General features: G+C 34.7%; 1 protein-coding gene across 1 annotated transcript; it reads right to left on the bottom strand.

Annotated features, from left to right (window-relative positions):
* Window positions 1-5351: 5351 nt before the first annotated feature.
* On the bottom strand, window positions 5352-15725 carry LOC143057089 (regenerating islet-derived protein 4-like). The gene is made up of 5 exons (XM_076230319.1): window positions 15609-15725; window positions 9286-9479; window positions 8581-8683; window positions 6520-6627; window positions 5352-6216 (listed from the first exon to the last, which is right to left on the bottom strand). The coding sequence occupies exons 1-5, from the start codon at window positions 15658-15660 to the stop codon at window positions 5939-5941; spliced, it is 735 nt and encodes a 244-aa protein (XP_076086434.1). The 5' UTR covers window positions 15661-15725; the 3' UTR covers window positions 5352-5938.
* Between the last annotated feature and the right edge of the window lie 200 nt (window positions 15726-15925).

Genomic DNA, 15925 nt, shown 5'->3' with positions numbered 1-15925 from the left:
GTTGTTATTAATCTAAGCTAAGAGTAGTTATCAAAAATGCAGGTTACCCACTAGATCATGCTTTTCTTTTTTTCAATTTTTGTGTTTATATAAAATCCTTAGCTTTGCACTGATTGAAAATTTAATGAGGGAAAACATGGTTAAGTTGAAATTCTATATGCTCATGTCCAAAGTAAAGAGCCTGTAATTAAATGGCTGTTGTATTAAAGTTGTGTCTGCAATTAGTCCATGATAATGAGGATGATGAAGATGGTGATGGATGGCTGCTCAGCGTCCATTGTCAAATTTAATGCATATTTACAAGGATAGGAACAGGTTAACATAATATAAATTTTTACCCTGCTTTGTACTAGATTAGACACCCTGAGCTAGATTTTTAACGTGCTAGTTCACAAGGTAACAGTACGCAGGAAGACATGCCATCCTATATAGCTACCCAAACACATTATTCTGGAGCCTATCAGTCTCTAACTCCTTAATGCTGTGTGCTTAGCAAAGAAGCAGCAAATACCAAATTCAAAGTCTTTGGTTTGAAGCAAACAGGGTTCTATCCATCTTTAAAAATGGACACAATATTTACAATCACCTTGTACAACCATCTGTTTTGCCAAACAGATATATATATATATAAAACACTTTACCCAGAAACTACTTGACAGAAGGACTTTCATATTTGGTCATTAGATTGACAGTGAAATGTGTATGGGATTGTATCTGTCCAGCACAAACTTTTAGTAAGAGAGCTCTATCAACTTTTACCAGAAGGTTCAATACCACAAAAGGAAGGTAGGGATGTTTGTTTTCATGGTCAAGGGATAATAAAGCTCTATGAAGGTCTATTTCGTTTATATTATTTCAATAAGCAATAAGTCAACATTATAAATATAAGATTGCCAATTTGATCACTCTCCAATAGAGATCAAATGACAAGTTATTTGGATCATACCTTCACCTTATTTTCATGGATCTGCGATAATGTTAAGGTTCTATTAACCCTGTACTAAAACTGATCTCAGTATGAAATTCAATCCTAATCAATTATGCAGTCGAGACATTTCAACACAAACACCAGTGTTTTAATCAAATGGATAAAAGTGACAGATTTCACATTGAAAAAATTCTATTGAGAACCAAAATCAGTTGAGATTGATAAAAAAAATAATTGTAGAATTATTACACATGTACATGTAAAGAAAAAGCTGTAAGGAAAGTTTTGCACTGCTTAGTTTAATGGGAGACATAATGCAATAATTGTATTCATTTGATTAAATAAGCCTATTACAAGATACCAGTTTTATTAAAATATGCCCTTAATCAGAATGCTTTTAGAAGTATGGACACAAAAATAGAAACTGAAACTTCTCTGAGAACAAGAGTTCTCACTTAAAAATGTCTCGCATTCTTTACTAATCATTGACATTATGTTTATAGTCCTAAAGCTTTATTACAACTGTCACATAAACTTAACATTCACCAAGAAAACTAAACATTAACCAATGAACCATGCATGAAAATAAGGTCAAGGTCAGATGAACCATGCCAGACGGGCATGTACAGATAATTCTTCAATACAACAAATATAGTCTACCTATTGCTTATACATTTTGTAGTTTAAGAAAAACAGACCAAAACACAAAAACTTACCGGTAACACTGAGCACTGAACCGTGAAAATGAGGTCAGGGTAAAAAAAAAACTTGAGTGACTGACATATATTTATATACTCCAAATATAGTTGACCTATTGCATATAGTATTAGAAAAAAAAGACCAAAACTCAAAAACTTAACTTTGACTACTGAACCATGAAAATGAGGTCGAGGTTAGATGACACCTGCCAGATATACATGTACACCTTACAATCATTCCATTCACCATATATAGTAGACCTTTTGCATACAGTACAAGAAAACAGACTAAACCACAAATACTTAACTTTAACTACTGAACCATAAAAATGAGGTCAAGGTCAGATGACACCTGCCAGTTGGACATAAAATTGAGAATGGAAATGGGGAATGTGTCAAAGAGACAACAACCCGACCATAGAAAAGACAACAGAAGAAGGTCATCAACAGGTCTTCGATGTAGCGAGAAATTCACGCACCCGTAGGCGTCCTTCAGCTGGCCCCTACACAAATATATACTAGTTCAGTGATAATGAACGCCTTACTAAACTCCAAATTGCACACAAGACACTTAAATTAAAAATAAAACAAGACTAACAAAGGCAAGAGGCTCCTGACTTGGGACAGGCGCAAAAATGCGGCGGGGTTAAACATGTTTATGCAATCATACCACATCTTCTTTTTTATATTATGAGATCTCAACCCTCCCCCTATACCTCTAGCCAATGTAGAAAAGTAAACGCATAACAATACGCACATTTAAATTCAGTTCAAGAGAAGTCCGAGTCTGATGTCAGAAGATGTAACCAAAGAAAATAAACAAAATGACAATAATACATAAATAACAACAGACTACTAGCAGTTAACTGACATGCCAGCTCCAGACTTCAATTAAACTGATTGAAAGATTATGATTTCATCATATGAATATCAGGCACAATCCTTCCCGTTATTGGTTTAGTATCATACCATCATAACATACATGAGAAGAACATAACCCGTGTCATGCCAACATTGGTTTTTGAATAAATGTGTTTAGTTCCTGTGCAAAGACCCTATAAGTTAATAAATATTAACTCCAAAATATGAAATCTTTAATGACCTGACAACAGTATCGTAACTATATCCCTTCTTAATAAGCCTATTTAAAGGTTTTGTTAGTTTCTGAGGTGAATACTGACATTTTTGTGCTTTATAAAGAATATTTCCATAAAAAATTGGATGAGAAATACCTGAACGTATAAGACGTCTGCATGTTGAGCTATATTTACGAATGATGTCCTTATACCGATGATAAAATTTAGTAAATGTCTGGACTAGTTTGTGATATTGAAAACCCTGGTGTAATATTTTTTTAGTAATACATAAATTTCTCTCTTAAAAATCGAAAACATTGTTACATACACGAGCGAATCGTACAAGTTGAGATATATAAACACCGTAAGATGGTGACAAGGGAACGTCACCATCTAAAAATGGATAATTAACGATAGGAAATAAAAAATCATCTCTTGTATCATAAATTTTAGTATTAAGCTTCCCGTTAGTGATATAGATATCAAGATCGAGGAAAGGGCAGTGGTCATTGTTAGTATTAGCTTTATTTAAAGTACGTTCAACAGGATAAATTTCTTTAGTATACATACTGAAGTCGTCATTATTGAGAGCCAAAATATCATCCAAATATCTAAAAGTATTATTGAATTTGTTTATCAGATGTTGTTTCGATGGGTCTTTATAAAAAAGAAGATGTGGTATGATTGCCAATGAGAAAACTATCCACAAAAGACCAAAATGACACAGGCATTAACAACTATAGGTCACCGTACGGCCTTCAACAATGAGCAAAGCCCATACAGCATAGTCAGCTATAAAAGGCCCCGATAAGACAATGTAAAACAATTTAAACGAGAAAACTAACGGCCTTATTTATGTAAAAAAATTAACGAAAAACAAATATGTAACACATAAACAAACGACAACCACTGAATTACAGGCTCCTGACTTGGGACAGGCACATACATAAATAATGTGGCGGGGTTAAACATGTTAGCGGGATCCCAACCCTCCCCCTAACCTGGGACAGTGGTATAACAGTACAACATAAGAACGAACTATAAAAATCAGTTGAAAAAGGCTTAACTCATCAGATGGACAAAAATAAAAGTGGACGTGGTTTTGCTGATTTTTGTCATAGATTGTAACTCATAGCAATACAAAAACAGGTCTGCAATAAGTGGTGCACAGTTAGTCCCCATTGGAATTCCGATAACCTGACGATATACGGAATCTCCAAAGCGAACAAAAATGTTATCTAGTGAAAATTCACGGGCAGATATAGTATCAAAGCATGTCCAATTGACATAGTTTTTTTGTTTATTGCTACTAAAAAATGACCTAAAAGAGTTTGAACGTATATATTCACATTCTCCCATGTACATCTTACAACTTACAACACTATTATACTAGACCTATTGCTTATAGTATCTGAGATATAGACGTTTCGTCCCCGATGGTATCACCAGCCCAGTAGTCAACACTTCGGTGTTGACATGAATATCAATAATGTGGTCATTTTTATAAATTTCCTGTTTACAAAACTTCGAACTTACCGAAAAACTAAGGATTTTCTTATCCCAGGCATAGATTACCATAGCTGCAGTTGGCACATTTTTTTGGAATTTTGATCCTCAATGCTCTTCAACTTTTTAAATTGTAAACTATAAATATTTTGATAAGAGCGTCACTGATGAGTCTTATGTAGACGAAACGCGCGTACTAAATTATAATCCTGGTACCTTGATAACTATATAGACTTAACCACCAAAACTTAACCATGTTTACTTATCCATGAATTGAGATTGAGGTCAAATGAAAACTGCCTGGCTGGCATGAGTACCTTACAAGGTACGCACATACCAAATATAATTATCATATTACTTATAATTAGAGAGAATTTAACATTACAAAAAAATCTTAACTTTTTTCCAAGTAGTCACTGAAGCATGAAAATGAGGTCAAGGACATTGGACATGTGGCTGACGGATCGTATCATGAGGCCTCCATTTACAAAGTATGAAGCATCCAGGTCTTCCACCTTCTAAAATATAAAGCTTTTAAGAAGTTAGCTCACGACGCCGCCGCCACCGGATCCCTATGTCGAGCTTTCTGCGACAAAAGTCGCAGGCTCGACAAAAACTACATGGTCATTTATATGTATATTAATATACCAGCAATATCGTTCTGTTTCAATAAGTGAGACAAATAATTTTAAGATTGACTAATAAATATTCAAAAACTAATCACTCGGGAGGTTTCATCAATCTTTTCTGATAAAAAAACAAAACAAGACGATTTTTCTACTCGTTGTTTTATCTTTGCGTCTGATGTGTTTTGGAGTCCAAAATTTGGACTAATAAAGATGCTCTTATTTGAAACAAAACTAAACTACTGTTTTGTTTATTCCACTGACCAGGACTGAAGTCATGTAGTGATTATACACGATCGTGTCTTCATGTACTGTGAAGGTACAGATTAATTCTAACAACTGTTTATTTTTCATTAGAGAATTTTGTAAGGAGTCTTCCTCCAGAGACATATTTATCTTGTGTATAATGTGTATCTCAGCTAAGTTCCTCTAAAAGGAAAAGTCGGCGTAAAGTTGGAAAACACATCCAAATAACGTTGCAAGCATGTTGTTAACAAAATAAAATCGAACAACTATACTACTTAATAAATATTTTATTGGTTTTTGTTGTAGTTTGTTGAGTTTTTTTTTATTGGAAGGGGTTGTCTTTGGGGTTGGTTTTTTTTTTTTTTTTGCTAAAAAACTTGCTGTTGGTTGGATTTTTGCTTCTCCCTTTTACTCTTCAGTTAGTTTATTGACAATTTTTCTAGGTTTTGAGGGTATTAAGAGCTGGTTTAGTGTCAAGGAACATGTCTATTGTTGAAGACCACATGTTGACCTCTTATTGTTTTATTTCCTTTGTGTATGTGACCCCTTCCCCTCTGGTATGAGTTGTAAGTTGCCCATCTTTTTTTTTTGTATATCCAACATCTCGTTTTAATCATATAAAATTGTCAATGACATGCGATTCCGATATAACCACAATTTCTCTAAACAGTTTAGAAAATGCCACTTATTTTACATATCCATTGTTAAACATGTCCACGCAATTTGCATTTAAATGACAGAATTTAGAGCAAAAATACATTATCAAATTAATCATATCTTTAATTTGTATTTGCGATAAGTTTGAAAAATTGTAAAGTCAGCACACAGTTGGACGGAATATTAACCAATCAACCGTATTCAAGATGTTGGTTGGTAAAGATCACAGTTGTACTGATTACATTTCCATGCCATAGCACACTGGATGATGAACGCTTTACAGCCAGGCACGTGAGAACAGTAGAACGCACAGTCAGTCTCGTGAGATACAGCTTTCGTATGGGCGATATGTTTAACATACTGCGTCAAATCCTGTTGTTTAGGTGGCCATATTCTTTCAAACAGCAGAGTAGGTGGTTCCTGTGGGTTCGCAACTGACTTGTTAAACAGATCACTTTCGATGTATGCCATTGCTAATGCTACAAAGAATACAAAGATATTTTCATGGACTGTAACTAACAATCAAGTCCACATATCATACGAGGAAAAAAAAAAATGAAAACTCTATCCGCTTCGTTTGTTGTGAGTTTTCTTCATCTTTTTTATCGGATTTAATTTCTTTATCATATCTTTCTTTCTATACAGAAACTATTACACCGTTTCGGGAAGTCAATACGATGATAATGTGATTACGTAAAGCTAAAGACATCATATACCTTATTTACTTCTTTTCATGAAAGTCGTACAACTAGCAGGGAAGTAGATATACAATAGGTACTTACAACTCTTACAAATGAAGCCTGGAAGTCTACCCCAACATTCTTTGAAGACAACAATTCCATCTGCATTCAGAGCTCCACATATATCTTTATTGGATTTTGGTGCATTTCCTGCAATCAAACTGGTCATGTTTATACAGCAAAATGTTTCATTGAAAGATTAAAAATTGCAATGTACATAAAAATAGCCAAATCCGCTAGTTACAAATATTATCAAGGAGGTTGTTTTGCTCTATTCAGTCGCATACCGGTATTTTACAAATATCTAGCTAGATGAGACAAAAAAAAATAATATACATATAATTATACTGTTATCTACTCTTTGGTCGGGTTGTTGTCTCTTTTGATACATTCCCCGTTTACATTCTCAATTTTATAAGTATGTAACACGCGTGCATGTCTGGTTGTCTTTATGGATGAACGCAGCCAAAAATGTTTAAAGTGACTTATAGGTCCAAAGGATCGGGTGTTGATACATGTAATTAAAACCGCTTATTGAAATATTGTTTATTGTTATAAAACACATGTCACTATAATAAACAATTTGGTATTGGTATTGGTATATAAATTGCTTCTTTTACTATGTATATAAAAAAGAAGATGTGGTATGATTGCCAATGAGACAACTATCCACAAAAGACCAAAATGACAAAGACATTTACAACTATAGGTCACCGTACGGCCTTCAACATGAGCAAAGCCCATACCGCATAGTGAGCTATGAAAGGCCCCGATAAGACAATGTAAAACAATTCAAATGAGAAAACCAACGGCCTTATTTATGTAAAAAAAAGATGAACGAAAAACAAATATGTAACACAACTTGATTCTCATTCTTTATTTCTTCACAGCGTGGTTTTCACCTGTCAGATAGACTGCCCATCCAACAAAGTAAATCAGGACAGTTAGATAAATTACTTACTTCTAGCGATCTTTTCGGTTCGGTTCATATCTAGTGTCTAGTCTCTATAATACTCTTTAGTTTAAACATATTTATTTATAGTGGATTGGGAAACAAGTTTTGCAACTTATACTAATCCCTTTCCACTTTGCGGGTGCGAGTGCTGCCCTGTAGCGGCATTAGCCTGCTCTTTTTCGAAATCTACAGGGGTGTCTTTAACGTGCAAGAGATATGGCTCTCTCTTAACACTGGTAAGCCATTTATCGTCCCCTTCCGACGGACTATCATTGTTTCCTCAAGACCATACTCGCAAATGGTGTCAAGGGAGAGCCGAAAATTAAGTCCCTGGAATTTTCATTCCAGACGGGAATCGAACCAGGAACCTTTTTGTTAGTAGTCCGATGCACTAACCACTACACCACGGCTCTTTTCTTTCACAAGTTCTTATCAAACCGAAGTTTTTTATTTAATCAAATGGCCATTCGAAAAATCTAAAAATTTTCGTTCCCTATTATTAATGTTAAATGCTAGATTGTCCCTTTTGTATTTTCGGCCTCACACTTTTGAGACGGCAGTGATATTTTGTAGGTTTTTACTTCTATACGATGTATATTTACCAACTCGTTCGCTAGTATGGTGTATTAGACTTCCTGTGTATAACTGATAAATAATTATGTCAGAGATTTCGTTACAACATATTACTTAAAACCTAGACAAAATTGGTCTCCAAGTTTGGGTTTGCGTGCAAAATCTCACAACATACCGGTATTACATCTTAAATGTTTACGACGATGTTGTTTATAGAGCACATTAATTTAGATATGATCCATGTAAATGAATAGGTTTTCATTTTTTTCATCGTTATAAGATTTTTGATATTTATAGTTTAGAGTTCCACAGGGTCGTGTTTTTTTTTTCTTTCTAAGACTGCTTATAGTTCATTTACACCTAAATATACTGGAAACAGCAATGATTTACACGAGAAGTACTGTTTATATAAACACATCAATTCACGAACCCTCGGAATTGCATTATTAAGCAAACTATAATACATCTTCTATGGACTCCGGATAATTTGCAAACATTGTAAACAATCTTCCAATCAAACAGTCTTACCATTTTCACATTTGCAGCTTTTTAATATTCAACCAATCTAAACTTACCATTTTTGTCCATGTCAGACATGGATCCGTCTAACCAAATCCATTCTTTGTCTTTGTTTGGTTTCGGTATAAGTCCTATCCATACAAGATTCTTTGTGAAAGGCTGAAATAGTTAACACACAATACACAATAATTTTATTAACTAATCAAATAAATAATAAAAGCAAAATAAATGCAATTCGATGGAGAGAATACTGTGCATCTATAGCCGAAAATGGACCAAAAATGAGCTAGCCATATTCAGTCGTATGAAGCAAAATTGAATAAGCAAATTGAATGACATTATATTTTACTACCACGAAAACCCAGATCCACCGTGTATATCATGGCCGAAGAAGAAAAAAAACAGTCTCTCTTTTATTTATTATTGAATGTTTGGACTTCTACATGTTATACAGGACAACACGACTAGACTGTTTTTATAAATGAAATATCGGTTGACTTGATAAGCCTTATCACATATATTCTTTTAGAACTGGATATGATTCATTTGAAATTCACATATTTGTCTATTTGTATTAAGTTATTAATAAGACAAAAAAAAAAAAAAAAAAAAAAACAACTAATAACTTATTTAGTTACAAGTTTGAGGACATAATTTAAGTTTCATTTTTTGTCTCTATGTATCTGATTTAAAAAAAAAACTATTTTCAATGGTTGAAAAACTGTTATATAGGTTTGGAAATAATAAAAAATAATACTAACCGGAAGTAGTGTGGTTGTTATAAAACTCATTTCTTCCTCGTTCCATACACTGGCTAAGACAGAATCCTTGTATGTACTACATATATCCTTGGCGACAATGGCGTCGACTGGGTGAGGGCTGTATAAATAACACATCTGGTTATAGTACAACCAACCTTCCTCACAACCATCTGGTGTATAGTTTATACCTACAACTTAAATGTTAGCATAAATGTGTAATAGTCATTAATGGTAAACAAGAAATAAAAAGGTTTATAAGAGGAGGTTTACTTCATGTTTTGAATTATATATATAAAATTGACGGTTAGGGTCTGTTGAAAATAAGACAAAAGAGAAAACCTCATGCTAAAATGTCGCATTTGCTCCGAAGCATGTAAAATCGCTAACATACTAGTACCTTATTTGAATGGGGGATGTTAAATCCAAAGAATCGTGTAGGGACAGTGCTTCGTTCTCGACAAAATAAAAGCTCTTTGTTACAAATATTGATGGCATTTTTAGGTGGTCAGTAGCATGGAAAAAGTACTACATCTATCCAAAAATACTTCTGTTTTTTTCAGTTGCAGTCTAAGTTTTAACACTTCAATTCGACCTACTCTCTTTTCAGAACCTATACTTATTTCAGTGATTGTCCTGAATACGTATACGGTATGACTACCGTATAAATATTTGCCATCAGCCGTCACTATTCAAACAAACAACAATCAATAGATGTTGTACTTGTTGTTTACATCACCAAAGACAACCCACCACCGTATTTTTACTTGCCATGATTGAAAGACAGGTGCCACCACTGGACCAGGAACCTCAAAACCTCCCAGGGCGCCTGGTTCAATCCCAAGTTTATGGTCTGAGTCATTTTTCTAAATCTTTATTTTTCGACACAGTGTTTCGTGGGTTGATGTTCGTGTATTCTTTCGTATTTTTTACTATTGGAGATGGATTTGTCTATCTTTTATGCTGATTGACAGAAATAAGAGTAACTCTCTTAATATGCCATGTATACGGGTGTCGGGTATTAAATACTTCATTTGTTTGCAAATACCAATTTCAACAACAATACTTTATTGTTATTTTGTTGTAGAAAAAAGACAACATTGGAGTCAAGGGAAAAGAGACACAAAATAAAACGTTGTCTGAAAAACGTTCTTCGTGCGGCACAAAAGGGTGATCGAGGACATATCTTAAAAGTGTTCATGCTAAACTCGATTCCCCTTTCTCAATCCACTGACCCATCAGGAAGTAACATTTGTAGGATGAGTCATTTTTTATTAAAACTCATATATGTACATCAAATACGAATGAATGAGTTACATTGATAGATAATTGAGAAGTAAAAAAACAAAACAAAAACAATTAAAATGTCAATTGTTCTTGAACAATTGAGAGGTCTTTCCTTTTGTAATGTAAAATACATGTTCCAATAGACGTAGAATGTATTGAAAAGGTCAAGGTCAACCTTAAAAAGCTTTAAAACACACTGAAAATCCTGTAAATAAGGTCAAAAACAAATAATTCGCTATACGGGACATGACCTTGACCTTTGACCTTTTGACCTTTGTCAAGGTCATTAGTTCCCAATGTCATTGCTGAAGACCCCATGGGTCTAGGACCTTTGGTTATATAGTAAAAGCTGATTTTGTCTTTTCAGAAACCTAAATCAGGGGTAATGCCCCTTAAAAAAAGGTCAAATCTCTTCGGTCAATATGTAACAAAGTTGCGCCGTAATGACCCAAACATTTTCCACTATTTAAAACTTCTGTAAGTATAATAGTTTCTGAGATTATCCCATAACAAGGTGATTGGTCAAAGGTCAAGGTCAACATACAAATTTGACCTTGAGGTATTTTTCAAAGATACATGAATTGATGATGATTGGTGAAGATCCTAGGTGTCTACGACTTACGGTTTCTGAGTTTTGGTGGCCAACCGACACCGATTAATTTTCATAGGGGCATAACCCTACCAATGAGTCGTTGAATCTTTTCGATCCAAATGTAACGAAGAACTGGGGTCTGGTCCTGAACAAATTTCACCATTCGTTTTTTTCCTACCTATTACGGTTACGGTGTTGGAACGATAACAAGGTTTTTGGGTTTCGGAGGAATTACTCCGAACCGACAAAATATTTCGACTAACAGGGTGAGTTCTGGATAGGTATTCATGTCACCGATACAAAGTGTGAACATGAAAGCGACACGTCTTACGGTTTAGGCTGCTAACTTCATTAAAGTTTGGCGGAAGAATAATAATAATAATTAAAATGTCAATTGTTCTTGAACAATTGAGAGGTCTTTCCTTTTGTAATGTAAAATACATGTTCCAATAGACGTAGAATGTACTGAAAAGCTTTAAAACACACTGAAAATCCTTTAAATTAGGTCAAAAACACATAATTCGCTATATAGGACATGACCTTGACCTTTGACCTTTTGACCTTTGTCAAGGTCATTAGTCCCCAATGTCATTGCTGAAGACCCCATGGGTCTAGGACCTTTGGTTATATAGTAAAAGCTGATTTTGTCTTTTCAGAAACCTAAATCAGGGGTTATGCCCCTTACAGAAAGGTCAAACCTCTTTGGTCAAAATGTAACAAAGTTGCGCCTAAATAACCCAAACATTTTCCACTATTCAAAACTTCTGTAAGTATAATGGTTTCTGAGATTATCCCATAACAAGGTGTTATGTCAAAGGTCAAGGTCAACATACACATTTGACCTTGAGGTATTTTTCAAAGTCACATGAATTAATGATGAATGGTGAAGATCCTAGGTGTCTACGACTTACGGTTTCTGAGTTTTGGTGGCCAACCGACACCGGTTAATTTTCATAGGGGCATAACCCTACCAATGAGTCGTTGAAACTTTTCGATCCAAATGTAACGAAGAACCGGGGTCTGGTCCTGAACAAATTTCACCCTTTGTTTTTTTTCTACCTATTACGGTTACGGTGTTGGAACGATAACAAGGTTTTTGGGTTTCGGAGGGATTACTCCGAACCGACAAAATATTTCGACTAACAGGGTGAGTTCTGGATAGGTATTAATGACACCGATACAAAGTGTGAACATGAAAGCGACACGTCTTACGGTTAAGGCTGCTAACTTCGTCAAAGTTTGGCGGAAAAAGAATAATAATAATTAAACTGTCAATTGTTCTTGAACAATTGAGAGGTCTTTCCTTTTGTAATGTGAAATACATGTTCAAATAGACGTAGAATGTATTGAAAAGCTTTAAAACACACTGAAAAACCTTTAAATAAGGTTAAAAACACCAAATTCGCTATATGGGACATGACCTTGACCTTTGACCTTTTGACCTTTGTCAAGGTCATTAGTCCCCATTGTCATTGCCGAAGACCCCATGGGTCTAGGACCCTTGGTTATATAGTAAAAGATGATTTTGTCTTTCCAGAAACCTAAAATAGGTGTTATGCCCCTTAAAAAAAGGTCAAATCTCTTCGGTCAAAATATAACAAAGTTGTGCCGTAATGACCCAAACATTTTCCACTATTTAAAACTTCTGTAAGTATAATGGTTTCTGAGATTATCCCATAACAAGGTGTTAGGTCAAAGGTCAAGGTCAACATACAAATTTGACCTTGAGGTATTTTTCAAAGATACATAAATTGATGATGATTGGTGAAGATCCTAGGTGTCTACGACTTACGGTTTCTGAGTTTTGGTGGTCAACCGACACCGGTTAATTTTCATAGGGGCATAACCCTACCAATGAGTCGTTGAATCTTTTCGATCCAAATGTAACGAAGAACCGGGGTCTGGTCCTGAACAAATTTCACCCTTTGTTTTTTTTCTACCTCTTACGGTTACGGTGTTGGAACGATAACAAGGTTTTTGGGTTTCGGAGGGATTACTCCGAACCGACAAAATATTTCGACTCACAGGGTGAGTTCCGGATAGGTATTCATGACACGAATACAAAGTGTGAATATGAAAGCGACACGTCTTACGGTTACGGAGGCTAACTTCGTCAAAGTTTGGCGGAAAAAGAATAATAATAATAATAATAATTAAACTGTCAATTGTTCTTGAACAATTGAGAGGTCTTTCCTTTTGTAATGTAAAATACATGTTCAAATAGACGTAGAATGTATTAAAAAGCTTTAAAACACACTGAAAAACCTTTAAATAAGGTTAAAAACACCAAATTCGCTATATGGGACATGACCTTGACCTTTGACCTTTTGACCTTTGTCAAGGTCATTAGTCCCCAATGTCATTGCCGAAGACCCCATGGGTCTAGGACCTTTGGTTATATAGTAAAAGATGATTTTGTCTTTCCAGAAACCTAAAACAGGTGTTATGCCCCTTAAAAAAAGGTCAAATCTCTTCGGTCAAAATATAACAAAGTTGCGCCGTAATGACCCAAACATTTTCCACTATTTAAAACTTCTGTAAGTATAATGGTTTTTGAGTTGTTCTGATAACAAGGTGTTAGGTCAAAGGTCAAGGTCAACATACACATTTGACCTTGAGGTATTTTTGAAAGTCTCATGAATTGTTGATGAATGGTGAAGATCCTAGGTCTCTACGATTTACGGTTTCTGAGTTTTGGTGGTCCACCGACACCGGTTAATTTTCAAAGGGGCATAACCCTACCAATGAGTCGTTGAATCTTTTCGAATCAAATGTAACGAAGAACCGGGGTCTGGTCCTGAACAAATTTCACCCTTCGTTTTTTTTCTATCTATTAAGGTTACGGTGTTGGAACGATAACAAGGTTTTTTGGTTTCGGAGGGATTACTCCGAACCGACAAAATATTTCGACTAACAGGGTGAGTTCCAGATAGATATTTATGACACCGATACAAAGTGTGAACATGAAAGCGACACGTCTTACGGTTAAGGCTGCTAACTTCGTCAAAGTTTGGCGGAAGAATAATAATAATAATTAAACTGTCAATTGTTCTTGAACAATTGAGAGGTCTTTCCTTTTGTAATGTAAAATACATGTTCCAACAGACGTAGAATGTATTGAAAAGGTCAACGTCAACCTTAAAACGCTCGAAAACACACTAAAAATCCTTTATATAAGGTTAAAAACACTAAATTCGCTATCTGGGACATGACCTTGACCTTTGACCTTTTGACCTTTGTCAAGGTCATTAGTCCCCAATGCCATTACAGAAGACCCCAAGGGTCTAGGACCTTTGGTTATATAGTAAAAGCTGATTTTGTCTTTTCAGAAACCTAAAACAGGGGTTATGCCCCTTATAGAAAGGTCAAATCTCTTCGGTCAAAATGTAACAAAGTTGCGCCGTAATGACCCAAACATTTTCCACTATTTAAAACTTCTGTAAGTATAATGGTTTCTGAGATTATCCCATAACAAGGTGTTAGGTCAAAGGTCAAGGTCAACATACAAATTTGACCTTGAGGTATTTTTCAAAGATGCATGAATTGATGATGATTGGTGAAGATCCTAGGTGTCTACGACTTACGGTTCCTGAGTTTTGGTGACCAACCGACATCGGTTAATTTTCATAGGGGCATAACCCTACCAATGAGTCGTTGAATCTTTTCGATCCAAATGTAACGAAGAACCGGGGTCTGGTCCTTAACAGATTTCACCCTTTGTTTTTTTTCTACCTATTACGGTTACGGTGTTGGAACGATAACAAGGTTTTTGGGTTTCGGAGGGATTACTCCGAACCGACAAAATATTTCGACTCACAGGGTGAGTTCCGGATAGGTATTCATGACACCGATACAAAGTGTGAATATGAAAGCGACACGTCTTACGGTTAACGCGGCTAAATTTGTCAAAGTTTGGCGGAAAAAGAATAATAATAATAATAATAATAATAATAATAATAATAAACAGAAGAAATACAGTAAGGTCTTTCCCTTTTGTAAAAGGAAAGACCTTAATAATAATAATAAACAGAAGAAATACAGTAAGGTCTTTCCCTTTTGTAAAAGGAAAGACCTTAATAAACAGAAGAAATACAGTAAGGTCTTTCCCTTTTGTAAAAGGAAAGACCTTAATAATAATAAACAGAAGAAATACAGTAAGGTCTTTCCCTTTTGAAAAAGGAAAGACCTTAATAATAATAATAATAATAAACAGAAGAAATACAGTAAGGTCTTTCCCTTTTGTAAAAGGAAAGACCTTAACTATAATCATTCAGGAATATACAAGTAAATCTTTAAAGCAAGTTTCTGTTTTCGTCTTTTTTCTTTGCTGTTCAAAGTATAAAGAATCTCAAATCATTTAAAAATAACAACAGAGACCAAAGATGTAATTCATTTTTTTTTTGTAAAAAAAAAGTCTGCTTGCAAAAATTAATTAATTAGATCTTACCTAATATGAATGCCTTCAATAAAACGACCCATGCGATCAAAGAAAATTCCATAACTAAACGAAATCAATAGTTACAGACATATATGATGTATGCCTTGCCAAAAATCATTTTCATTCATGTGAACATCCATCGATTTCCCACAAGCCTTGTAAGCAGACCATTAAATTTCAAATATGTCTTGGTGTGCTGCAAATGAGAATATTGGGAAACACATTTCTTTTCATCATCTTACAAAAGCGAAAGGAAAATTAAATCAAAATTTGCCTTTAGATCTTTAACTTTACAAATGAAGAATTGGATGTCATTATTTCTACAC

The sequence above is a fragment of the Mytilus galloprovincialis genome, chromosome 1 (genome assembly GCF_965363235.1).
Source record: "Mytilus galloprovincialis chromosome 1, xbMytGall1.hap1.1, whole genome shotgun sequence".
In the NCBI taxonomy this organism is placed as follows: Eukaryota; Metazoa; Mollusca; class Bivalvia; order Mytilida; family Mytilidae; genus Mytilus; species Mytilus galloprovincialis.
Note: the sequence above shows the minus strand (reverse complement) of the source record. Positions and strands in the feature narration are given on the sequence as shown.